This window comes from Phaethon aethereus, assembly GCF_964289735.1.
Source record: "Phaethon aethereus genome assembly, chromosome: Z".
Taxonomy (NCBI): domain Eukaryota; kingdom Metazoa; phylum Chordata; class Aves; order Phaethontiformes; family Phaethontidae; genus Phaethon; species Phaethon aethereus.
Window position 1 is genome coordinate 1,967,787 of NC_138577.1, and position 27,430 is coordinate 1,995,216.

Below are 27,430 nucleotides of genomic sequence, written 5' to 3' on the forward strand. Positions count from 1 at the left end.
AATGGCTATTTTTAATCAAACCTAGATTTTAATGTAATTACTGAATTTTTGCAGCTGATGCTTTAGGAAAAGATAAAACCCCAAAAGAACAGGAAATAGTGCAGGACTTCTGATAAAATCCCAAGAGTTGGCTACGCTGAATCTATCAGCAAGCAGTTGATTTCCTTCTTAATCTGGCTATACATTAACTACTTTTCACGCAAAAGCGATTTTAGAGGACCTCCAAAAAACCGCGTTTTGTTGTAGAAGTTGGCGCTAGCATGTGTTAGGCGTTTAAGTGTGAATTTGAGCAGTCGGTGGGAATATGGTACAGTGTTAGGAAACGGCACCAGGGAAGCTGGACCTTGCTCCCCGAGCTTGCTGCCTACCTGATAGAGAGTTTTCTGGCACGTGACTTCACCTCTGGGTGCCTCAGCTCCCCTCTTTTTTTTTGTTTTTGGCTGTCTTTGTTCATCCAGGCTGTAACCCCTTCAGGCCAGGCTCCGGCTCAGCACGGTGCCTGTGCAGCGCAGGATGACAGAGGCTTCTAGGAACGGCTGTATTTTAATATAGCATCTGGATTCGTATAATTGAAAATGTGCTTTTGGAGTATTAATTAGGATTGCTGAAAGGAAAAGTTCATGGGAAAGTGTAAGCATGTCATTTCAGTGAGAGGTTTCTTCTGTAATATGTATGTGTTTACAGTTGGTTTGCCGTGTATTTTAAGTGCATATTTCTGTATGTAAAGAAAGAATACACATATTTGAAATAATATAAAATACACAGTGAAACTACTGCATGACCCTAATTACTCAGAAAATCATATCCTTCGTTTCAGACCCAGCAGCCTGATGTCTTTGGTCCAACCAGTCAGGTTGCAAGGTACATTTTAGCACATTATTCACTGTGAAAAGCCCAATGAGATCAAAGGTAGAAATACCCTTTCCTCCTGAAGGATTTTACATAGTAAAAATAAAACATCGTGGAACTAGTGCCCAATGACCTCACAGACTTATTCTCTAATCACAGAAGAACATAAACTGCTTAATACTTGCCACTAATTATCCTCCCGCACTGTGCAATTCAGTATTAAACCACGAAAGAATGTTCAAATACCATTAAGGGACAAATCTACAAAAGCAAGAGAATTGGAAGGCCAGGCCACATGCAGTAAACTCAGCCCCGCGGTTAGCAGATGCCGCGCACAACAACATCCCTGGCCCCACTTCAGTCCCGACGCGGGCTACGCACCGCGCACGCTGTACGTCAAACAGAAACGCGTCGTCTCAGGAGTTGCTTAACGAGCGTGACTTGTGCCCGTGTTGAGAGAGACGTCAAATCTTTGCTCCATTTGGCTGCGAGCCCCCAGCCGTGGCCATCGTGGAGGCACCGTGCGCAGCACCCGTGGGTGCGGGAGCACGCCTCCGCGCTCGCAGCGTGCAGGAGAGGAGCGCGCTGCTCTCGTTGCACCTGAGCGCCCAACCTCGACAGCTGCCTACCGCCTTTTACATTACTATCACCTCTGATCCAGCTTCACCGTCCGAAGGGTTAAAATTCACCCTGAAAGCCAAATTCTTCATCTTTAATGGGAAATTTGACAAATGTTGCAGAGAACATCTTTTGTTTGAAAATCTCCAAGGAAAGACAGATACCCGACGGTTTCCCTCCTCCGGGCGATACTCCTGGAGTACTAGAGACAAAACGATTTTATGCAAAGAGAGGGGAAAAAGGCTGTGAGAAGCAAAAATGCCAACGCTGCTTATGGCCCAGTCCAGCGCAGCAGGCAGAGAGCTGAGACTTGGGAAAGACGTGATGCTTTTCGTGCCGGTGCTTCAGTCACCTCCTGCAGACCTTGCGCCCGCCCGCCTGCAGCCCCGGTCCCAGGCTGGGCGTAACGCCTCTCCCCGTGTGCCAGAACGAGGTTTAAGCAGTAACTTCAGGTCCTGATTTCTTGGGAAGTGAGCAAGACTTCAGCAATTTTGCAACGTGCTGAAGGTGGTATAAACAGCAGAAGGGAAGAGAAGTGATGTGGTTTAGGAGAGCAGGAGGGGTAACCGTGAGGAAGGAGGCACAAATAAAACAAAAGTGCTCTGGCAGAATATCGGGTGAAGCTTTTGTGGCAGGACACAGATTTTTGACTCGGGAGTACTCGCCCATATTTCTTAACATAGAGACAAAACGGACGAAATACCAAGACACATACTATGTGCTGGAGACCCTCCCGTGCTGCGGCTCGGCTGAGCCGCTCTTGCACATCCGGAGCTGGGGCAGCAGAAAGCTTTCGGTTGCTGCAAACCCCTTTTAACTCCATCCTTACATCTCGGGTGACGGGAGCACTACCCCTGCCAGAAGCACAACCCAGCAGTCGCGGATGCGGAGGGAACAGTGCTTTGTTTGCGCGGGTGGGAAGCCCCAGCCCTGATGTTCCCTCTGGCGTGGAGAGACTCTGCGTAGGGTCTGGGATCACCAAGCGGTATTTTGTGTTCATGAAATACCCATTATTCTGCATTCTTACCGTCTGTCTTTGAGCAGTATCCTTAACGAAAGCCTTGCACAGGGTGCTCCCTTCTTTCTTCTGGCAGCATCTCAGTTTTATGATCCCCACCTTGACCAGACCTCTCCCCATGCCTTTTCCCTCTCCCGACTCCCCTTCCACGTGCACTGCTCTCCCAGGAGAGCAGAACAGGGTTCAAATTCATCTGCGTCCTCCCTAGTTCTTTGAGGTCTTCGGGACCAGCCCCTTCATCTTTCTGTGTGCGACCCATGCTTGCACCGAGCAGCAAAACCGAGCCATACGGCCGGGTACGGAGGGTGATGTGCATGGGTGGGCAATGCAAAAGGGATTTGCCTTCTTTTCCAATTTTTCTGAAAACGCGCTGTCTCTACCTCTCCTTTTGCCAGGCTATCTGAGGTTGGGGGTTCTTTTCAAGCACAGGTCATTTCCAAGTACAAAGTTCATCTTCAGAGCACGTTGCACACATGGAAACGCGACCTGCTCATCCCGAGCATCCCCGGGAGCTGAGCCGCAGGCATGTTTTCCTCCCGAACACCTTGCACATCACCGTGCGGCCAGGTCACCGAACTTCATATTTCCCCTTGTAGTCGGGGCAGAAAGCCCGAGCCGTTCCCCTGGGCGGCCCCGTGCCAGAGGCGCGTGTGCGGGGGGCCCCAGGCTCCGATCCCCTCGGCTCGATGTAACTGCAGCACCGACGCGGTGCCCGCGGCCTCTCCGAGCTTTGGTTTCTCCGTCTATACAAAGGGAAACAGTGGCAGAATAATATTTAACTGCTAGATAGAGGGGCTGCGAGGCCTAACTATGTAACAGCTGAAAAGCCTTCCATATGGCAACGTGCAAGAAACGAGGAGCAGCGTTCCTCTCCCGCTCCCTCCCCAGATTCTTGTGGCAGAGTGGGAACGAATCTGAGTTTGCAGGCTCCCACATCTCTGTTCAGTCCTGCAGATCATTTAGCAGAGAGGAGGGTAGTGAGGAACGCTTCTGAGGGCTTTGATCAGCTCTGCTAACGGTTTAGTATGTAGACAAATTGCTGTGTGTGATTGAAAAAGAGGCCACGTTTTGGTTCTTAACACGAGCCACGTGTCCGTCCACAACTTTTTCTTACCTTCTCCACATTTTTTTCCCTTTTTTCATGTATTGTTTTAAAAAATAATGGCGCAACAGCATAATACATACACTTTTTTTTTTGAAGTTCTGGTGCAAGTAGGTATTCATCATTTTATAAAACGCTGAACCCACTTGGGAGAATATATACGGTTACTAATGAAAATCATTATATTACAGTGTGATTTTTTTCCCTAAAGACTGAACATAAGAGCAGGTCCTTGATTGCATTATGCTTCAAAAATGTTTGTTTATTTTGTAACGGCAGCTACTGCTAATGGAGAACAATTGACCAGGAACGTATGGAAACCTCACGGTAACGCCATATGAGCAATAACTGCAGCACTGATCACTCTAGATTGTGCTTCAGCTGCAAAAGCAAAGATAATCCCTTGTAATCTGAAATTACCTGTTTATTATGTGGTGTGTACAGTCAGCGAGCTGCTCGGCACTGTATGAAATATTAAAAACCTTAACTCTGTTCATTTATTTTACCGAATACTTCTCCAGTGGACTCTCAACTATGGAACCATGTCTGTAGTCTCATACTGAGACCTATGGCACTGGAATTTCCAGATGTAGGAACCTCCCATCACTTCTCCCTGTGTGCCTTGGGAGCATAGAGAAGATGTCAGAAATGAACCCTAAACCCACTTTTCCTCTCCGTTTCTGTAGTGAATCCCAAGTGGAAGCCCATGCGATGTTCTGGCACACAGTCTAGGCCAGCAGAATTCCTGACTTTGTTCTGGAAACCCCGATGCCACCTTGCACGTGTGGTAGGGCCTGTTGACGTAGCCAGAGCAATGCGGAGAAGCCGTCACAGTGTTGCTAACCTCAAAGGTTCGAATATCGTGAGTCAGCCGCCCTCCCATCCACAAAAAAAAAGAAATCACGAGATTTTAAAAATAGTAAAGATTGGGTTGGGTTTATTAGCCTTTGGGGTCTTCTGCCTCAAAGTTCCCATTTCCCAGCTCTCCTCCACAGTTATCAGAGTTAGAAGCCGAGTCTTCAAAATACGAAATCTGAGATCATCCTGTAAGCAATGACCACAGCAGCTCTGACTTTCCAGGAAAGAAAGCCCACCAAACACTCTGATACTCAAGATAAAATGGTAAAAATTGGCAATGGTGCCTTCGTGCAAGAAGAAATCCTGGCCCATGTGGTTTAAGTTTCTCTCTTGGCTTTTCACAAGCAGGGTAGTCAAAAATAAACCTAGTGGCAAACGGATATTTTAGATAAACGGTTTTGTTTCAAATAGATGAACTGTAAAGTATGTTTCTATGCTCTTCTTTATTTTTCCTTTTGTAAGCTAAGTTTTATGGAAGGCCATGGGTAAGCGGGAGGACACCGTGCCGCCCTGCCTGCCCCCAGTGCCCTGCCCTCCTCTGGGGGTCCAGGCCAGCTCATACTGAGCCAGTCTTTGCAGCTGAAGGGATGGGCTCAACCCGATCATGTGTTAAAACTGGCTTATCTGGAAAGCAAACATTGGATGCTGGTTTGGTTTTCAATAGCTGGTTTTGATCTAGGGTTTTATTATGTTATTAACTTCATGTGCTATCTAGTAAATACAGTCTGTATAGTATTTGAGGTAAAAGGAGAAGAAGTTTGATGTTTTACAGATTAAACTTGGCGGCTGCTTGCAGAGGTGTCCTATGGTTTATTCTGGCAATCTCAGACCGACTCCTTGGCCATGTTCCTGGCTTCCAACCTCAGTTACAGCACCCACTTCGGCCAGTTAGCTTGTGTTTGGCCATGCAAGAACAGGAGCACGTGCAGTTATGTCACCGATTCTGTCACTGCTGAAAGGGCAATTTGCTCAAAACCTGCTCTGGATATAGGAAATGTGCCTGTCTAACGTGTTCAATACAGACAAATGTACAAGAATTCGGTGGAATCAGCACTGGTCATGACACTCATGAGTCCTAGCTGGCCGACCATTTAAATTTAGGAAAAAAACTTGCAAAGGTACTTGTGTTGAAATTATTTTGAAATGCAGCAACGTCTAGGTACTGTCACGATGACCTGACTCATGCACAAAGAAATCCTGTGGACAAGGACTGTCATACCGGCGTGCCGTGGGTGCAGTCCGGGTCAGTCCCAAGTCCCGCAGAAGCTGGCTGAGATGGCGCTGCTGGCCATCCGGCTCTTCGGTCCAGGCTCTCTGCTGGAATAGCCAACCCTCAGGGCCACTCCATGAGCTGCACCTGGTTAAAACATCTGGTGGAGAGTTTGTCCCCTTAACGAGAATGAGAGGAGCTAGTCCGGTGCTGGGAAAAAGGCTTGTTTCCTCCTGGCACACAAGCCTGGAAGCGAGGCGTAGGATCATTGGGTTGATTAGGATTGCCATCAGTAGGTAGTCTATAATATTAAAGCAGATGTATCCACATTTGGCTGATTTAAAGTAGCTTTTTAGAGACTGTGGCTTTTAGGATCTGATTTATTCATATAGCATCTGTATAATTAGATATTTATACTGTATTCACTCTATGGTGCACAAGTTTCTGAATGTGAACCTCTTCCTGGGGAGAGAGGAGAGAATATTAATGTACAAAAACATAGGAAATTAAGCATTGCCTTTAGTTGCAGTAGTTACCAAAGCGACCATTATAAAGTCCATCACCTAGTGTTCAGCAGGTTAATCTCTTAACTCAGTTTGGGATCCTCCAAAACTGAGACCAGGCAATGGCCATGGCACGCGCTGCCGAAAACATGTCCCACCTGTAGGAGGTCAGTAAGGTGCAACTTTGTTCTGGGGTTTATCCAGCATCTGAGTGAGCTTTCCATGGTTCGGTTTGTGTCCTCTCTGGTCAGAGGCGCCGGTGCTGCGCAGGTACTTTGGGGGGGATTTTAAGAAACCTTCAGCTCAGCTCTGGCGTCTCCTAGGACAGACCTGGCTTTGGGGTACAGAGCTTAAATAGGAGAGAAGCTGGTCAGAAAAGGCTTGTGGTGCGCAAGATGGGACATGTCTTCATGGGACTGCTGAATGGAGGTCCTGGTGACTCAGCTGGGTAAGGTTCTTCACATCTGGGCATTCAGAGCCACTTCTCCACCCATGGTGGGTATTTTAATAAGGATTTGTGTAAGAAGGATGAGATTATCCAAGTGACCCAGACTTAGAGGAATACTGGCTATTTTAGTCATCTTACGTGGTATTTCACCATTATCCGTTCCAGTTTGTGGCTGCAAGCTTGTCACCTCGCAGACAGCTTCCCTTCCTTTGCTCCTCTTCTGAGGACCTCAGTTACAGTAGTGTCAGGAACGTGACTGCCCTCTCTTCCTTCCAACGTTCTTTTTCTGTGACCTTCTGGAAGGTCTGATGCCTGATGCGAAGCGTGCCAGTGGTGGAAACCGCTCTGTCGGGACGACAGGACACCATCCATTGCAGCACCCCTAGTTGAGGGAGGAGGGTGCTCAGCAGCTCACAGGATGAGACCCTTTCCAAATTCTCTGTCTTGAAAATCCTGCTGGAAAAGCAGGGATCCGTTACCTCCCTCCTGCCCTCCTGGACCAGGAGAGATGGCCTCCTGCAGGAGCTGCAGAACCCGCCCTTCTCTCCTCTTCCTCCTCCTCCTCCTCCTTCTTGGGTTTCTCGGATGTTTCCTCACCCTCTTCTGGAATTTGCCGCTGAGATCTGAGAGAAGAGAAGCGAGGAGAGGATGGCAGCGAGCGTATATATACCAAAGCACCGGAATTCTCTCGCAGCCGTCCCAGCGCCGGTTGTTTCCCGGCAGCCCCACCCGGCTTCTCTGCCCGTCCCCCGCCGGCTGTACCGTGCCTGGGTGGCTGCTCCGGGGCGACCAGCGGTACAAAGGGCGAATGGAACAGGAGGGCCCCAAAAGGAATTACTAACGTAGACAACGCTAAAGGAACTGGATTCTGACAACGTGCCCGTGTACCATGGCACCCTGCGCTTGCTGTGTCGTGCTGTATAGGTGACGTATCGACCCGAATTTGCCGCTACCCATGTTGTGTTCGGGGAATACATTTACACCGTGAGGGCACGGCTAAGTTACGCCTGGTCAGCCGTGTTCTCTTGTGACCGGCAAGATGCTGAGAGAATGAGGCCTGGCATAGAAAGTGCTGAAATAAGGCATTATCGGGGCATTTCGTGCATCTCTTGGGCTGTATGTGCTTTAATGTCCCCTGCCCTTCGGGGGCATTCCCTCCGGGTACAGTATAACGTTGTTCTTACCAAAACAGAGGTTTAAATACTCATCCTTGACCCCTTACATGGAAAACAAGGACCTTTTGGGCAGCGGAGACAGCACGCCGGTTGGACAGGACCGGAGGAGGCCGGTGCGGTGCCCGGGAGCGGCGCGGGGCGGTGGGACGCGCCGTCCCCACGTCACTCTCCCCCGCCTGCGCCTCGGTGTCTCCACGCTGCCAACCGCTCGTTAAGACGAAGGACATAATTGCAGCGTTGCCGACACCGCTCTGTGGCAAGGGCTGGCAGACGTCGGCGCTGCCTGACGCCCACCGGCGGGTGGGAGCGCGGGGGGGCTGCGCGGCAGCGCAGATGCAGGCGCGGGGGGCTGCGGGGGGTCCCGCACAGCTGCACCTGCAGCGTCCCCCTGCGCCCTCACACCGGCGTGTCCGGAGCTGAATCCCGGCGGCGAACCCTCGCCTTTGTCGGTGCCGGGGAGCTTGGCCCTCCAGCAGCCCCCGCTAACGACAAAACCCAGCGCAGAAACCCGCTTTTGCCTGGTTCAGCAAAAATCCCCAACGTAGCTTTGTCGCGCCCAGATGCAAATGCGTCGAGCGCTGCGTTCGGAGATTAAAACACCCAACAACGATTTAATTTTTTTAAGAGGCTGCTTCTCATCAGATAACTCCCCTTACATTTCTAGCGGTTTGCTCTTTTAATCAACGGGCTCCCGTTAGCCGGGAGCCCAGCTCGGGCCACGCGGCTGGAGACGTGTCCTCGGCCGTGCCAGCGTGCCAGCGGCAGACCCGCCGTCCCGAAAGCCACGGGGGTCTCCCGAGCAGGGCTGCGTTGGGGGGTGCTGGGGCAAAGGGGTGCGGGAAGGGGCGGGTGGGTGGCCGAGGACTCACGTAACCTGGCCTGGCATCATTGCAAAGCCCTGCCTGTGGTCCGCGTCTCTCCGAGAGTATTCCTGGCTGTTATAAATAATACGCATTTTATGTGAGATACACATTTCTATTTCTGAAAAATAATAAAGGCAGAATATCCAGGACCATCACAAGTTCCTAAGCGAGGCAGGAAAATACGTTAAAGTTATCTTAATGTGTGTGTCGAATGCAAATATGATACAATAAAGTAATTAATTTTTATTGTCGTGTGTTGAGAATTATAGTTATGGGCTTACTCCCTGCAAACCACCTTAACTTCTTACCGTGTTACGTACAATGTATTTATAGTGAAATTTTCCCATTCAGGAGAATGAAAGCACTAATATGACAGGAGCCAAATTAAGTTGGACTGTTCCCCACTCCGAGGTTGCAAAAACCGAACTGAAATCATCTGCAGTCATTTTCTTGACACATGGGTCACGATTCAAGGATTGCTCTCCAGAGCTGCGGGTCTCTCTCCGATTCCATGATCTATAGACATCGACACGTGAAGTTTTTAGGCTTATCTAGTGCCAGTCAGAAAAAGCTGCTTCTGCTGGAGTTAGGGGGTTGTTTCCGTGGCAGGAGAGCAATTAAGTTAGATGATTTAAAGGTCCATCCAATCTAATTTTGTGGTAAAATTTTGTACTAAAATGTAATGCTAGTTGTATAACTTTGTGTGGAGCTGTGAAGCTACAGCTTTTATTAAGAGAGAAAATACCGTGCCTTGCAGTTTGCAAACGCAGAAAGGAGGAACGGGCTTTATTTCTAGGTGTGTATTAAAAACACCAGAAGGTGGTTTTTTGCTAAATGATCAAAGCACTTTGTTACTTTTCATTGATACCTACGTCTGTAGGAGGTTACGTTTTACAAAGCAGGTTTACGGGCGTAGGAGATTTCTGCCCGTCTGCCACAAGCCCTGGGTGCGAGGAGCCGTTTCTCTCCCTTTCTGGAGGAACGTTTTGTTGCCCGTTGACCTGTAGTAGCTGGGATTTTTGGCTTTACGTATTATACGCCGAGGGTGGTTTAAAGGTTACAAATGTGATCTTGTCAGATTGACAACTAACTGTTCTAATGAGGAAAAAATCCTCAAAGCATGAAATTTGAATGAAATGTGTGATTATAATTCAAGTACTGTTTACCCAAACCTCCGGGGACCTCCCGAGTAAACGCAGAACAAGTGAGTTAGAGAAACCTCTGCTCGTTCTTTCCTCCCCCCTCGCACGGGCAGCCGCGCGCGCAGACCCCATAGATCTGGGTGGAAAGTACGACAGAAAACTTCGCCGTCGCCCGAGCCGACGGCTCGGAGTTGCGTCGCCGGCTCTTTGTGCTGGGTGGATGCTGTCTGCGGTGCCGTACCGCGTCGAGGAGTAAGGAAATAGGTGCTTTGAATTATTAAAGCCGAGCCCGGAGAACCGGCTGCGGATGGCATTTGCTTCGCCATATGCAAATGATTTAGTTTCATTTGGGATCCATTCCCAGGGGCCCTCCTTTCCTGTGATGCTGGGAGTTTGGCAAGGCCCGGCGAGTCCCGGCGCGGTGCTTGGGGGGTGTTTCGTGCCCCACCACCCCCTGCCCTGCGCGGTGCTGGCGCGGGACACCCAGGGGGTGTTTTTTCTTCTTCTCGTTTTTATTATTGTTGTTTATTATTATTATTATTATTATTACTACTATTATTATTATTATTACTATTATTATTATTATTATTACTACTACTATTACTATTTAAAGCCCACAGAAGGGGGGCTGCGCGGGGCTGCGCGGGCCGCGGCAGCTGCGCACAATGCTGGGAGCGCGCCAGCAGCACGGACAGATGGCGGAGTTATTAGATGTGCATCATCCGATTCCCTTCCTGCCACTCGCTTTTTAATCAAATTAAAACAAAAAAAAACCCACACCAAAAAAAAAAGAAGAAGAAGAAGGAAAAAAGGCGAGAGGAGCGGGCGAGGGAGCGGGGGAGGCAATTAAGCCCATTTGTATTCCGCTCGGTAACGCGCCCGGCTCCGCGGGGAGCGCGCCGGGCGGTGCGCGGGCGCGGGGCGGTGCGCGGGGTTGAGGGGCGGGGGGGGGGGGGAGAGCCGCGCAGCCTCCGCCCCCGCGCGGCGAATGGTCTCGCCCTGCTTTGCATATTGAGCGCGCCCGGCCGGGCCGGGCGGGCGGATGGGAGCGGGGGCGCTGCCGTGAGGAGCGGGCGAGCCGGCCGGGGCGCGGAGTTGGGCGCGGGCGCGGAGGGGGACGGCGGGACCATGTACTGCGCATACACGATCCCGGGCATGGGCGGCAACCCGCTGATGTACTACTACAACGGGAAAGCGGTAAGCGGCCGCGGCGGCTCACGGCGCGGCTGGGACAAGTGCGGTGGTGGCGGGGGCGAGCCTGCTCCGCGCTCCCGCCGCGGCGGGGGGGCCGCCGCTGCAGTCCGGCGTGGGGGCTTTTAATTGTCTCTCCTCCCTTCCCTCTTTTAGGGGGTTTTGGGTTTTTTGTGTTCTGTACGCTAGAAAGTCCACCCGGGCTTAAAAGTTTGGGATTAAGTGAAAATAGTGCAAAGCGGGGCGGTGGGATTAAAATGAAAACAGGGGAAGACGGGCGGGAGCGGAGCGGGGCTGCGCGGCCGCGGGGCTCCCCCCGCCACCCGTGGGTGCGTGGGGCCGGCACCCTGCTCGGAAAGGAGCCGTAAAATAACGGAAAATGGAAAAAAAAGCCCCTTCCCGCCCGTTCCCGCCGCCGGACCCGGCCTGCTTGGTTCTTTTTTTTTTTTTCTTGGCCCCCCCCCCCCCTTCCAACAGAAAGGCTTTATTTAAGAGGGGGAAAAAAAAGTGTCTGGTATTTTGTGCATAACCCCAGCAGAAGGTTTATACTTGCCATCTGGAGGGGTTTTTTTGTTGTTTTTTTTTTTCTCTGGCTGGGTCTTGAGGAGGAAAAGTATTTCAGTATATTTTAAAATATTGTGGGGAGGGGGAAGGGCGAGGTAAGGAGGGGAACTGTTGCTGAGGGGAGAGGAAAATAAAATTTGGAGAGGCTGGGAAGGGCGGGGGAGCTGCTCCGGCCTGCGCTCCTCCAACTTTCCTCCCTTGCATCCGCTCCCAGGCGGAGCGGCATAGTTAGGCTGGCGTAGTTAGGCCAGCGTGGAGCTGCTGGGGGTTCAAACCCCTTATCCCACTGGCCGTGGGGGAATGGGGGGGCATGTCTGCCCTGGGCTGCGCCTGGGCAGCCCCCCTCCAGCCCAGCTTGTTCCCTACGGAAAGCTGCTCTGGCGAGTGAACATCTGTTGGAATAGCTGAGATTTTTTTTGTTGTTGTTAATTTTTTAAAAATATGCTTATTAGCAAGAGTTGTGGGCCTCCTCTTTTGTTTTGAATGTTTTGCAAATAACGTGTTGCAGTAGTGCAGGACGCTTGGTTTGGGGGTAGAAACTAAGAGGATTTGCACAGGAAAAACAATTGAGATTTAAAATTACAAAAATGCAGAAGAATAAAGATTCCTAAACGTACTGCAAGGCTTCCCCCCCCCCCGCCTTTAAAGTGGTTATTGCTGTTCCAGAGCTGTTGAGGCTTCACCTCAAGCCTACCTGACGTTCCCATGCATGGCAGGGCCGGCAGCCTCGGGAGCTTTAAAAGAAAAAGTTCCTAAACGCTGCTATTCATCCTCAGTACGTAATAAAATCCTGGCGACAGCAGCCTGTGCGCAGGGAGCAGCGATGCACAGCGCTTGCACGGCGTCAGGGCCACGGGAAACAATTTTCAACACTTCGACCAACTTCATTATTCTTTGCATTTTTCTTGCGGGGGGCGAGATGGAGCGCTTGATATGGAGGTGGGTGGGGGAGCTGGGCTTTTCCTTTTGGTTTGGGTTGTTGGATTTGGTGTCGTGTGTCGTGTGCCCCCCAGTCTATTTGTATTTTTTTTGTTGGCTTCTTTTTTTAAGTAACTAAACACAGAAAGCACAATGCCCAGCCCGCTTAGCGAGCGGCCCTACGGTCCATGTCGCCGAGGCTGGGAACGGTGAGACAGTAATGTCGTCCTGTCGTGCCGGCCGCCTGTCGTACTTACATAAAACTGCAGAATATGACATCATAGGGCTAATTAACCCCACTCGGCTGCCGGGCCTTCTCCCCTATTCTTTGTGTTTTTCAGAAGGTGGGACTCGTAAAAACCAGGATGGCTCTTGTCACAGGAGGTGTATTTATGGGCACCGGCGGAAGATGTCTGGGAAAAGCCAGCCTGGCCTCGGTGCCGGGAGGGCACAAAGAGAGAGGCGAGGGTCCCCGTGCCGCCGGGGCGCACGGGCAGCCCTGCCTGCGCTGCCCGCGCTGCCCGCGCTGCCCGCTCCCTTCCCGCGGCTCGGGGAAAGGCGTCGGCCGCAGCGAGGGAGTCGCGGGAGTCGGGGGATGAGGCCAGCCCACAGCCTTGGGAGGGGGAGAAAGTATTCCCGCGTCCACTTGACACACAGATTTCTGTGTTTTATAGAGCCGGCATTGTTCTGGCCCCGGTTCCGCATTGTGCGGCTCTTGATGTGGTGCCAGGCATCGTGCGGAGATTGGGGATGCCATGCATTAATTGTTCACAGCCCCTCGTCGAAAGGACCCGCGGCTCTCGGGGCTGCACAGCTCTCGCCCGCTTGTTGGGCAGGGCAGGGGCTGCTCTGTCTCGCGCAAGTTTCCTTGTGCGGGAAAGATAGAGTTCTGAATTCCTCCTTCCCCCCCCCCCCTTTTTTTTTTTCCCCAGTGACAAGTCAATTACTTGTTTAAATTCGGGTTGAACTCTCTGAACCGCGAGCAGGCAGCGGAAGCAGGTCTTCCCTGGGAATAAACAAAAGAAGAAAAAATGCAAAATCATTCCAAAGCCCTCTGAGTCGAAGTTGCTGTGGGAAGAGGAGTGCAGTTGGGTACAGGAGTCACAAAAATGGCTGGAAAAAAATTAAACTGCCATAAATGCAAGATGTGCAGAACGCATTTTCTGCAACTTGCTGCTTTTTTTCTCGCTCGCAGGGCGTTGTAGCAGAGCTTACTCTCTGGGAGAGCACTTTCTGCCTTTAACTATTTACTGATGTTCATCGGTAAGAAACCTTTTCCTTCGCATCTCTTGTGATAGAGGATATTTGTTTTGCAAAATCTGAAAAGAACAGCAAACCTGCCAGTGTCAAAGGAGAAAGTGGAAAGAGAAGCTAAGTGCTTGGTGATTGCGTTAGTGGTACAATATATAAATGTTGGGCTCTCGATTCACTTTTTTCCCCTAAAATATTGTAAAAAAGACGTTTCAGCAAAGGAGTTGGAAGCGTGCGCTATTATCTGTGATTAACTAGATCAACGCTTCGATTACGTTGGAAGCAATGAAACGAGAAGAGCCTTTTTTTCCCGAAGCCTTGCTTGTTTTTAGCCGAGATGGGTGCAATATTTTAGGATATGCGCGTTACCTGAAAGGGGATGGATCCAGGATTCCTGACTAAATTTGATTTTCAAAATTGCTTATTTTCAATCGCACCTCACTGAGATTTTAATAAAGTATTATTTGGTCATAGGCAATATATTGAAACGCGTGGAACTATAAAGAAGAAATCATTGCAAATGAAAATCAAAAGTGGCAAAATTTTCTTTTAATGCTATCTTAAGATCACATCGTCAGCTCCCACCGTGCGCATGTGTTAAATCATATAGGGAAACCTATAATTATTGTAATTGCTCTTTTTGCTTTATCCTAACAAGCTTCAACCCATCTCTCAAACTAGTTGTTTTGAAATAGTTATTTGTCAAGTCATCAAATCACAAAAAGTAAATGCTAATGAGTTTTTCCTGTTTACATTCTGTCTGCTATTCTTATTATAAAGCTTTTCAACTCCATAAAGTTCCTAGATGAAGATGAATGCTCCATGGTATCGTTCCTGCTAATAGGCTAGGCCAAAGAGTGTAATAATTCCATGTACCGCGCTTAATAATGACAAGTGAGGAGTTGTGAATGGCACGAGGCTGGCGTCGCTCTGGGAACGGCGCGGAGAAAGTTTTCTTTTTGAGCACGAGGAGGAAGAAATCTCGAAACCGAAATGAGAGACCCTGGGTGCTTGCACCCTTTTGCCTGAGCCGGCAGTAATTCAGCGTGATGTTTATGGCTCATCTTTGTTTAAAGAAATGTCAGCGTTTCGTTTGCTGGGAATACTGGGAGTACTGACACACGGATCATAAAAAAAATATTTATTAGCAAAAGTTACAAGAGACTTTAAGCTAGTTCTGAAGCGTAGGGGTGGATTTTTGTAACGAAGTAACACTAAATTTACAACCCCTTCGTCGAACTGCATCCGCATACGGGTGGCTCAGGCTTCCCGATTTGAAATCCATATGTGTATGTATATACGTCTGTGTATAGAAATGCTTACTCTTCTCGGGATTGTGCGCAGATGCCAAGGTATCTAGAAGACTTCCCCAATATTTGTGGGGTTTATGGAAGGCCTGTATGTTTATATCCTGAATTAATACAATCTTGTCGGCTCCCTGCTGATAACAACAAAACAAAATTTTGTAAATTATAGCTACACACCTAAAAGTATGTATATAGTCACATATATGTACACACACACATTTTGACACAATCAGTGGTTTTGTGTTTTACGTTCTGCAGGAAGGGAAGGGAGATGGCACAAATTTATTCTGAATCTTTGAGTTTGTGTCTTGGAGTTTTGAAATAACTGTAGCACTGTTTTTAAGGGTCACCCTGCCTTACCTATTGAATTCCAATTTCCGCTTGGTGGGTCTGATCGCTTTCTTCCCATTGTACGCGATGGAAATAAAAGTGGCCTCGTGTTTGCAAAGCTGGATTTTGCTGAAATATTTTAGGAATTATTAAAGCTTAGTGTCCTTGCAGGATGTGACGCTGAATCTTAGTTTTAAATATGCTTTGCATATGCTGATCAGAAGTGAACTTCACCTCTTCGTCTGTGCCAGCTTGGAAATTATTATGGTGGGGTTTTTTTCTGAAAAAGAAATTATAAATAGAATTTTATTTCGTTTGGTTATAGATTGATGGTAGACATGGAAAATGATGTTAGGGTGTTGACATCTTATAAAAGTGTATATTATGAGCTGCTTTTTTGTGGGCAGGGCTGGGGGGGTTAACAAAAGATCTAATGGCTGGTGCAGTCTTTAAATACCTTTCCAATTGATCTACAGGAAATTGTGCAGAAGAATTGTTTGTTTCCTGTTTCAGTATAAATCTGGTTTGCATTATACTTGGTTTACTGTAAAATTGCCGTGGCACTTTGGAGACATGGGATTTGGTTAGTTTGCACAGGGATTGTATTTTGAAAAGTGAACATTTTAGCCTATGTTGGCCAGTTTCTTCCTGATTTTATGATACTGTGTTACTAGTGGAACTTTTTTTTTTTTTTTTTCTTCAAACTGGCCTCTGAAGTCTTGCAGCCTGGCTGGGTGGCGGGGAAGGTGCCGGTGGTGCGGTGCCCGCAGCGTGGCGGGGAAGGTAGCACAGAGTTGGTCAGCCTCCCCGCAGACGCAGGAAAATACCGTGGGAAGCTCTGCTGGGGTGCAGGCTGCCCGCGCAGACTTGCCCTTCCTTTCTGCTGCTCTTCCCGTCTTTTCCCCCTTTTTCTTCTTTTTTTTTTTTTTTTTTTTAAGTTAGGTTTTTGTAAAGATGACCCGGTGAAAACTTGCGTGCTGGTTCCTCGGGCCGCGCTCGCGGCGCTGCTGCCGCGGGTTCGCTGCCCGGCTCTGCAGCCTTCCTCCGCAGACACGCGGAACGCCGCGCCGAGAGCGCATCGCTCCCCTCTCCAGTTACTTTTTCAGACTGGAAAAGCTACTAGAAGTGAGCTTAACGTCATCCTTTCAAAATTCCAGGGCCACATAGCTGTATTTTAAGATGTCGTTGCCGACACTCGGTAATAAAAACCGTAATGCACTTCTGCTGAAAATAATCTCCTGTACAGCACGAAGCCGTATCTAACTGACGCTGGCTCGTGCATGCCCAGTGTTTCCGGATCAAAAGTGTTTGTATTTATTACTGTTTGGTTAATCGAAAGATCCGCTAGCGCGGATAGCCGAGATCGTTACGTCAGAAATGATCTCTCCCTCCGTTGTGCTCCTTTTTATGGGGAAGAAATTCTCAGGCTCATTAAAAAGTTTCCGCAAGCCTCTCGGGGTTCGACGGGGGGGCTGCATGCTCAGACCTCAGCAGGTATCTCAAAATATTTAGCCTCTCGCTTTGTTCTGGCATAGCAAGACAGAATCGTGCAAAAAACCAAAAGCATGGATTTCACTGGAATATGTTTCTCCCCCAAAATTCAGGGCAGGTCTTGCTTTTCTCAACTTAGTGAATTTATCTGTCTCCATTTATAAGGGGGTTTTGTTTGGTTGGGGGGGGGGAGTGGTGTTTGATTTTTTTTTTTTTTTTTTTTTTTTCCCTTTTTGTTGTTTGGTTTTTTGTTTTTCTTGTTTTTCCTGAGAAAGTAGTGTTACAGCCTTACTCCCTCTGGCCAAAGGGACTTCTAAAGCTGGAAGTTGGCCACAGGAGGAGCAGGATCAGACCTTTACTCCTGAGGGATTCGTCCTTTTGTGCTGTGGGATGTCTGATTTCCGAAGGCACAGCTTCAGCTCTAGGGGCTCTTGGCTTTTTCCCAAGCAGAGGTGTCCACGTGAAACGCAGCATGCTGAGCACACATCTTCCAGCTCCATTTTAAACTCGCACGCGTGCAAATACAGATGCAGTTTGTTGTGTACAATTTGGTACTTGAGCTTCGAATCCTCTCCTCTGTAAGGACTTTAGTTTTGCCTGTAAAATTAATAATACTTAAAAAAAAAAAAAAAAAAAGAAAAGAAAAAGAAAAAAACACCAAACCCAAACCTCCCCAAAGTTTGTGTAGAGGAAATTTCATACACCTGCAGAGCTTTATTAGGTGTCTGCACAGGAGTGGGACTGGTGTGAGAACTCATGTGCACAAGATCAAATTGTTCTTTAAAGCGTGCACCACTCTGTCCGTAATGAAAAGCAGCTGAGGAGGGAAGAGGGGTCTCCAGCCCCCAGAGAGCGAGGGTTTGAGCTGGGTGCTGCCGGGGCCCGAGGGCGACAGAACGCGGCAGCGCTCGCCCTTGTTCTCCGGAGGCCCGGGGCCGAGCCGCGGCGCGGGGCGATCCCGTCCGCGGCGCGGGGACGCGGCGCCGGTAATTGGAGGGGCCGCGCGGGGAAGGTTGCGCTGCAGCTGCTGCCATTGTGGCCGCCCCGGGAATGAAAAGGGGACGGGAACAATCCCGGCTAACATTTGACTTGGCTTTTTCACCTCTGCAGACGCGAGGGTGAGAACTGCGGAGCAGCAGCCGGCGTGCACCAGCCGCAGCCCTGACAAAGGGGATGTCCGCGGCGGAAAACAAATCTTGCTGCTTTAAAAATAGCTCTTTGCTCACGAAGTGGCCTTTCATAATTGCAGTTAAAAGAGTTTATGCGGCGTCTGGTGAATCATCGTTATTAAATTCGGTTATTAGCCCTATACGTTGGATTTCTTTTTTCCCCTGAAATCCACGATAGCGGCAGTCGTACCTCCTGGAAGTCCCAGCGAACAAATAACTCGTCCCTCAAGGACAACCTCGTGGAAAAATCTTGTGCCATGTATCTAGCGACAGTCCCGTGTGTTCCGCCCCCCCACCCCTTTTTTTTTTTTTAAAGAATAATGCTGAATTACTCAATGGCTTTCTGATGAATAAAACAAACCAAATTGATGTAACATGCATATTTAAAGCCATTCAGTTAAGTACTGACGTGATTAAAATAATCAAATGTATTACTTAAAAAATTAAAAAGGCTAAGTTCTGCACCCCATTATTTTATTGACTTTTAAATATAAATTACAGAAATGTTTACATTCCTAATGGCATTACGAAGCTAAACTGGCAAATCGGAGGGAAGAAGTTGATTGCCCGGCAGATGATTATTACTGCACCTGCCACCGCCGCCGAGCTCGCTGCGGAGCGGCGTGGCACGAGGGCTGCCGCCTCGGGCTGCCGCCTCGGGCTGCCTGTGCGAGCGAGGGAGGGGCTGGAAGGGACCACGAGCGTGTTTGAAGTGCGGGTTTGCTTTCTGCAGTAGCTCGTTCTCGCAGTCAAGTGATTAACAGGCTTTCGGAAATCTTACGCAGCGTAGAAAAAAATAGGCAAATGCGGGGCGAGGTGGCACTCTGTGATACCTGCTGCATGAGGTCCCCGCGAGCAAATACAACCACAGATAACGGTGTTCGTGTGTGGAATGAATGCCCGTCGTACACAGCCGGAGCCTGTGTTTTTCAAAGGATTTGTGTTAGATCAGCTGAGAGCATTAATCTAGGTGAGAATCCCGGCTAGGTAAGGTTAAAACTGCTTTAATACAATCGCTGTCAAGTGCGACTTTTCTGAAATTTGAAGCTCACCGGTGTGTTTTCCCCCCGCCGATCCCCGAGCCTGCTCGGAGCCCCCCGCGCCATAAGACCCCACCACACCGGGGAGATGCCGAGGGAGCCGGTCGTCAGCCGTGGGGCCTCCCACGGCGAGGCCGTGCCACCTGCCTCCCGGGGCTTACCTATTTTTCCTCTTTGGCATTTTGGCTAAATATTTGTTGCTGCGCTCCCTGCTCCTTACAGTGTGTAATTTGATTGTTGGGAATGAGAATAAAGAAGTATTCCAGTTCAGCTGCTCTTAACTGTTGCTCTGCCTCCATGTAAAATAGGTAGAATATGAGGGTCGAAGAAGAAATGATTAAGCTATCGATGTCTTTTAAGTGGTGGTTGTTTGAGGTGCTTAGACAATTGCAGATTTTGAGTTACGGAACGATTTGAATTCCTGTGATTTCTGAACACCTGATACGTATTGCATCTCTCTTGCATCCCCTCCAGCTTCGCAGCCAAATGCTTGCACAAAGACATCCTCGATACCACGGGGGCTGTCGGACTCGATCGGTCAGAATTAACGCTACTTCCAGAAAGAAGAAGTACTCTTCAGCTGTGGCAGAGGGGAGGGAAGGGGGATGTAACCAGAAAACCAAACGTACATCTTGCCCTTTTAAACCTTGTCCCCGCCTATTGCAGAAGGTCGATCCCTCGCGTCCGCACGCCGACGGCCGTGTGCTCCCGGTGCCAGCCCGACGGGACGTTTGGCTGGCGAAGGGAGGGCCCGTACAGCCCAGCCGCCTCCCCTGCCGCTGGGCTTGCAGCGGGTCCCTGCCTGGGTGGGGGAATGGGCACAGCTGCCAGACTCCGAGTGATGGCCGCTGCCGGGGTGCGAAACCCATTTCCCTACCGACTCCTGAAAAAGAGAGCGGGTAGCACTGAAAACTTAACTCAGGCCACGGAAGCCGGTACGCAGCGCTTCGGGACAGTAATCCCGCCTCCCGGCAGTCGCGTAATGAAACGCGACCGTCGCTTGTTGTGGGCCGGGGGCCCACGCGCGGTCCCAGGACCCCTCGCAGGGGTGCGGGAGCCGGAGCCCACCGCCCGGGCGGGTGCTCCCGGGCACCTTTGGTCACCAAATAGCACTTTTCCCATCGTTTGAGACTTGTAACTCATCAGTAAAACCCATCTCCAGGATAAGACTTAGCTGTCGCTATTTTTATCAGGAAGATGACGACGACAACAAATGGTGGGGATGTTTTTTTGTTTGACTTCCTAAATTAGTATTTTACAAACCGTTCACCATTTCAGAAGTTAAACACATGTTGTTTCCAGTGGTTCGTTACAATACAGTGCTTTTGCCCTAACCCACTTGAGGCAGAGTTTGGACGCAAGGTGACTGGTCCCAGTTCAGCCCCAGGTCCCGGTGGCCGATAGCCACCATCTGTTGGGATTATTTTTTAATTATTATTTTTTACATTTTTCCCCTCTTTTCTCCCCAGCCCGCCCTTTCTCACACCGGTGGCACGTGTGTTGGGAGGGGGGGTCGCTTCTGATCAGGAGGGCAGCAGAGGTGGCCACTGCTCAGCATCTCTGTGGCTGTGGAGAATTCATATTCAGCACGGTCTCAGGAACCGAAGGATAATGGCCTGCTTCGGCGTTGAGAAGAACTAAGTATCCCCCCTTACTCCGGGGGAGCACCGACTGACTCCCTGGTTATCGAATCTGCGAGGGCCGTGCCAGCACACATCTGTCTCCTGAAGAAGGGCTGTTGATTCTGCCAAAGCCGAGAGAGGGCACCTTGTAGGGGAAAATAAAATTACACATGTACAGACAGCTCTGTACTGATCACTTCTGGCAGAAGCCTGTTTCTGATAATCCCCCTCGCTGCCTGAACCACACACACAGATCTGTGGAAGTCGGAATACGAAATAAGTTCTGCTGCTCCGATTGCATGCGGCTATCTGCCACAATTTTGAGGTTGCAGTTGTAGATCTTCAAAAGATCTAGACTGAGGTCTTTAATTTGGTATGCTATTAACTCATAGGATGGTAATTTGCTTTCAGTGTCTTATTTATAGCTTTAACTATTTTTTCCATAGCAACTTGTGCTGTGTTAGAGGGGGAAAAATAAAGGGAAGAAAGATCCGGTAAATAACATCACGCCACATTAAGCCATCCTTTTTATGTCCTGTAGCTGCGTATTTGATGGGAGAGGTAATCACAGCATTTTTAGTTTCGTGGGACAAACCCCTTAATCTGGGGGGAATAATCCCCAGGTACCGCCTGAGGGCTGGCCGGGATGCGGGGATGTGGTCCGTGCCAGCGCTAGCCTGTGTCGAGCACCGCGACAGCCACGGCGTTTACATTTTGTGTTTAAAAACAGATTACAAATGCTCTCAAAGCACAGACTGTTCTCTAATGAAGAATAGTTTGGGGAAGTTCAGCAAGTTTAACGCAGAAGAGTGGATGGTGGCAACTGGGCTGCTGGCTCAGTCGTCTGCATCTCTGAATTGCCTTTAACGGGTGTTCAAATATTATGTATGTCACTATGGACTTGCACTGTTTGTAACGTCTTGGTGTCCATCTATGATGTCCAGCCTGCTGTCCTGGTCACCCAATGCTGTTTTATAAGGTATTGGGTACTTCTGTCGAGCTGTCATTTGCAGAAAAAGGGAATTTAATTTTTTTTTTTTTTTTAGTCTTCAGTAAGATGCAGAACAGATTCTTGTAAGCACGTAGACGCATGCAGTGGCTTCAGTGGAAATATTCACATGCTTAAATCTGTGAATACTAGAACTCCCAGCTGGAGGAGATGCCAGGACTCTTACTTGCAAAAAAGAAAAGGGAACTGTAAATACAGGCTTTCATGTGTGTGGTGGTGTGTTTGCAGTTACCGGCACGCAGGTGGGAGTGTTTTCAGGTTGGAAGTTTTGAAAATTTCTGCCTTTAGTGCTTACTTCAGAACAGTGGGAAGGTTTAATGATTTGGTTCCGTAGGACCTGTGGTCAGAGAGAATTTAACCCCTTAACTCCATCCCAGCAGGCAGGGGCTCCCCAGGCTCAGTCCTGTGGTCTGTGCTCCCTGGGGCACGATCGTGGAAGAGCCCTGCCTCTCTGTGCTGATGCCAGCAGGTCCCATGGACAAGAGCTGGAGGACTTTTGAGCCCTGCTCTCTAATGGTAGGCATCTTTTTTTCTTTGCCTAAACACCTGGGGCATTCTAGTAGTAATAAAGAGATCAGTTTTTACCGATGATCCATGAGATAATTGTTGAGTTACCTTTATTCTTTCCGATAGCTCCGGAAAAGCAAGCATAGCGTTGTTCAGCTTTATTTTTAACGCAGAGCTAGCTGTTGTACCCCTGCGACAACTGCAGGTCCCACGCTTTGCCCACTCCTCTTTGTGTTGAAGCAATGCAGCACACACGCCGAGGGAAGCTTTAAAGATTTATTCCGGTGCTGATGCCCCAACGGAGATGTCCTTCGGTCTGATGACGCCCGTTTGCTAATAGGTAGGGAGTAATTGGTTTTCTGAGCAGCTCCTTTCCACTTGTGGTAGAGACACATTTTTTTAAATACTGCTGTGTCAGAGGACGAAGTCTGGTTCATAACCGTATTTACTTTGAGCTTCTGATTACTACAGCTAATGACTGCTTTATTAGAATAGGAATACCTTTGGCTTGGCCTGTGGCTCTCAACTAACAAGCTAATCTTTCAGAGCTACTGGCAGCCGTGTATTCAAATGGCTCTTGTAATTTTTAGTTAGGATTGTCATATTTGCATAAATGCGTTCCTATTTTTTAAAATACATTTTATACCTATCTTGTTTATCGGCTCCAGTGAGTGCGGAGTCTTTTCAGACACTCTTTTCTTGGTGAGACTGGGCATTGGGAGATAACGGTGTCGCAAACTGACAGATGCTTTATCCTGGAGCTCGAGATGGTGTGCACAAACCATCATTTTTTCCTTGCAATAATTATGGTGTTAAGAGGCATTTGTGTTGTGTGCTCTCTTTCAGCTTGCACCATGTTTGGTTCCTGTTATGCAAATACCGCTTTAAACTTAGAAATGCCAATTTGCATTAATATTTTGGTTTCATATAGCTAGCTATTGCATTGCAAAACAAGTGCATTTTAATGAGCATTTGGCAGAATGTTAAAAAAAGATATGGTACTCATTAAATTCTATTCTATGAAATGCAGTAGTTTCTTGCCAAAAATCATTAGGATAAAATATAATGCAAGTTAAGGCCACAAGTATAGCCCTCATCAAAGGGTGCAGCGACACGAGGGAGCTGCAGAGCCATGGCGTTGTTTACTGCATCGTGCAAACTTCTCTCCTTAACTGCGAAACGGCGACGCTGTGAACTTCCAGCGTTTCTCAAACCCCGCTTGCCTGTCCCTGTGCCATCCCTGGGCGTTTCCATGTCTGACCTTACTGCCCTGAGCAAGCTCGTGTTGGCATCTGCGTGGTTCCTTGAATTTATCTGATCCTGCGGACTTCAAAAGCGCTAAATTGAAAACCAGTATTTCATTCCCTAATGCATTTCAGAGCCTAATTTTGCAGCCGACTTTTCATTAGGCGTAGGTTTCCCTGGGCATCCGCGAGCCAGAGTCGTGCATGAATCGACGGCTTTGGCACGTCGAGGAAGGGCCGCAGCATCCCTGCAGGTCAGCGGAGCTGCTCGGGAGGCTCTTCTGGTCCTGGGGGGCCTTTTTATGGAGTTTTCTGTAGTTCGTCAAAATTAAGGATGTATGTGCGCGTATAAACGTACCGGCGGTGTAGTTATACCTGCCTCTAAATAATGCCCCGTGCCGGTGCGGCTCTCCCTCTCCCGGCACGCAGTGCCAAGCAGCTGAGAGCTCTCTGGGTTTTCTGCCCCTTGGTCACTTAGTCCTCGCTGTACGAAAATGCCTCCGCCTGGGAGGGGGACAGCTTCACCCCGTGGAAGGAGGAATGCGAGCTGGGAAAGCTCGCCCTCCTCCGACACTTTTTTCTTTTCCCTTTTTAAAAATTTTTTGGCATATTAATGTTGGAAATGCTTCCAAGGCTGATACTTGAGAAGCTGCTTTTCTGTAAGCCAGCTGAAGGAGGGCTAGGACAGGGTTAAACGAATTCTTCTCTTCATTACTCAGAAGTGATATAGACTTTTCTTTGACTAATGTAGCTTAATTAGTGGTCAATTAAAACTGAACATTGTTGAATTGAAGTTCTTTGATCAAAATCCTTGGCATGGTCTCCCTTTCTTTAACTAGCCACCATCTTGAATTCATTTGGAATCAGTAGTGTAAACAAGTTTAAAACTGGTTCTTTTATAAGAAGTCAGCAGGCTTGTATAGCTGTGGTTTCTTTCTTTTCCTTTTTTTTTTTTAACTTCTGTAGGCGGCAATTCAAAGCCTGTTAAATGAAAACAGTGCTACACCCTCAAAAGTGCGGTTTTTTTTTAAAAAGTTGCATTAATTAATCAGGATTCAGCAGTTCCTCCTTGTTCCATTTCTTGTCATAATTTGTATTTTATCTCTGGTGAATAATTTCATTATTATCTGAAATATATCTTGTTTCATAATTGGGCAGCAGTTGTTCGCAGTGTGTTCAGGGACTCCGCAGTCGACGAGCAAGCGAGAACAAAATGGGCAGAGAGAGGAACATGTTTTAAAACCCATACAGGGCCTTAGGTTTAATTAGGGAAGTGCAGCTTTAGCTTCTGGTGATGTTGAACAGCAATAACTTAAGACTGGATGCCTCGTTGGTAAATTTTGCTTGAGGGCTTATTTTAAGAATGACACCGTAGAAGGCTTCTGGTAAGTGAATGTTACACTCAGGAAGGGCACAGTTCAGATGATGGTCATAATGTGTCCTCTAAAAATATTTTGGGTTAGATTTTTATTGTTTGCCAAGTAGTTCAGTCATTTCAGCAGTAAGCTTGAACCTAAGATAGAGATGAAAATGCTCAGTCATTGCTAAAAGCTTTGTGAAAAGTCATTGTTAAATGCCTGGCTTTGTTAAAAAAAGCTAAAGCTAGAACATGGCTATCAGTGCTGAGAGTGAATAAAGTAGATTTTAAAACGACATTGAGTTTTTGATCAGCAGAGTTCTTTTTATAATACGGAGGAAGCAAGCTGAGATTTTCAAAAGACGTGTGTTTATCGTTAGCTTTCCTTTAAGCCCAGTTATTTAAGCTACAGTATTCATATTTTTGTAATACCTTATAAATATTATTTATCAGGTAAACTCTGAAAGAAAACCGTGTTTGGGGACGGGGTTGGGGGTTTTTTGTTTTGTTTTTCTCTTTTAGATGTTTCAGTTGTTGAGTAGGGTTGCCTATCCGGCTCCATCGGCGTGCTCCTGGGCTGTCCCAGTCAACGGGAGCCCATCCGTTTGACTCGCAGCCCCCGGTTTTGGCGTGTTTGAGTATGTGACACTATTCACGCTTGTAAGACTCGATTCTCAAGCCTGTGCCTGGGCTGTTTTGTGTGCCTAATTTGTGTGCACAATTACGGTGATTGCATAGCCGGGCTGTGTACAAAGGATTACGGAGCAGCGGCGCGGCGGAGTCGCGGGCGCAAGTGCTTCATTTACATGCAGTCATGGTAATGGGGAAAACACAACTCGGAGCGTGTTTGAAAATCAGACCCTGAGAGTACCCTTCATTCAAAGTGCTTTTTAAACACTAGCAAACTAAACTTCTCAAGTACAGCTGTGTGCAGCTCGGGCTGGGAACCAGTGGAGCTTTACAGCAGTATTTTTTTTTTTCCCCCAGTTTGAACCCTCCCATCTTCACATGATGGAGTTTGAGTTTGAGTCAGGCTCGGCCGAGCCCAGATCTGCACGTCAGCCTTCTGAATTTCCCATGATCGCATTTAAACCGTGCAGGTTCACACAGTCCTGATACTCTCGATATTAATCAAGTTTGCTCAAAACCGCTCCCCCTCCCCAGCACGAGGGGCATTGCGTAGGCGAGCGCTGCCCGGGCAGCAGAAAGCTTGCGGGCTGCTTTTCAAGGGCGATTTGGCCCCAAGAAGTGAGGCATGAGGGGTTTGAACTTCTGATGCATTTATTCAGGCAGAGTGCTGCGGCGTGGTCTTGGGCAGAGCCCGGGCTGGTGCTTGCTTGCAGCTGAGTCCCCTTCCCTCCCTCTCCTCCAACCTAATGCGTTTACCTCGTCTTTGCCTTCAAAATATTTTGCAACGTAAACCTCCCGCTGGAAATCATAATAAAGAAGTTTAAACAAATGACTTGCATATTTCCTCACTGCTGCTGCCATGCTCTGGGCTTTAATTGTAGGAGGGACTAGGAGGAAATTGCTCTGCGGCGATGACATGAACAGATTTCTTTCTTTCTTTGAATGATGGCATTTTCAACTTTTAATCCCTTTCATCAGAAACTGGGTGAAAATCATAGTCCTAAACAATAATTAAAATAAAATTTCCATCTCTTGACAGAGAGAGAAATTGTTTATAGTAAATGTGCCTTTCAGCCTTCCCTCATGCCTTCTCCCAAAAGGGCTGATTAGGATGTAATAATTGGGGATGATAGCAGGAGGAAGACGACAATTCCATTTAATTAAAGATAATTTATTTTACTTTAACTTGGTGATGTCCCACATGAATAAGAGTAGATTTAGCAGATAGATTTATTAATGGGTACTGACATCTCTGCTGACATAAAAAGCAAACATTTTCTTTCCTCATTGTTTTTATTGTGTCTCGGCACCTGAAACCGCTGTCACCCCGCTTCCCGCCGTTCCCGGAGATGAAGACATTTCCGCAGCGGGCACAGCTCGCGATTCATCACACGAGGTGGGTCTGAGGCACTGGGTTCGCATCAGGACCCACCTCTGCCTAAAAATCAAACGGCAGGAAGGCGGAATCTGGTCTGGGCTCCTTTCCGCTCGTCACAGAAACCTTCATTTCCACTTGAGTTGGTTGAGCATCCAGTTATCCTGGAGTTCGCACGGAGTATTGGGCGAAATCCCGGCTTCTTGGGCGGCGTGCAGGGACTGCAGCCACCTCTGCCGGCGCCGGGATGGGCTGGAGCTGGGGCACAGGGTGCCTGCTGGCAGGCTTGGCCTCCTAGGCGGTAGTAGGGGAGTTCATAGCTGATATTCCGGGGATGCTCCATCGGCCTTAGTCCTAAACGGGGGTATTTCCATCCCTAGCGCTCTGCACCCTTTCCTTTGGGTCCCAGTCCCTGCCAGTGCGCCCAGCTCAGCCTGCGCCCACTTTGGTCCCCTCTTTACCCGCTGATGGACATCAGAGCCCTGCGATCTGCTCTGCGGATTGACGCCCGCCGTGAGGGCGCACCGCTGGGTGTGCAACCCACCGCTGTCAGGACTTTCGGCAAGCAGATAAGGTCTAATTAACGATTGTATATGCTTTGAATTATTTGATCACGCTGTGGTAGGTAGGTAATGACCA

General features: G+C 48.6%; 1 protein-coding gene across 10 annotated transcripts in view; it reads left to right on the top strand.

Moving 5' to 3' along the window:
• The window catches only part of TCF4 (transcription factor 4), a gene marked incomplete at its 3' end in the record, with an annotated part of 234,245 nt that overhangs the window by 157,427 nt on the left and 49,388 nt on the right, over positions 1–27,430 (top strand). For 3 of the 10 annotated variants that reach the window (XM_082013475.1, XM_082013476.1, XM_082013468.1), the window contains exon 1: positions 10,170–10,983. The exons of the other annotated variants lie outside the window; for them this stretch is intronic. In XM_082013475.1, the coding sequence (XP_081869601.1) occupies positions 10,498–10,983 (486 nt within the window). In that variant the 5' untranslated portion in view covers positions 10,170–10,497. Of the gene's footprint in view, positions 1–10,169; positions 10,984–27,430 lie in introns of those variants that run through there. 10 annotated transcript variants of the gene reach the window in all.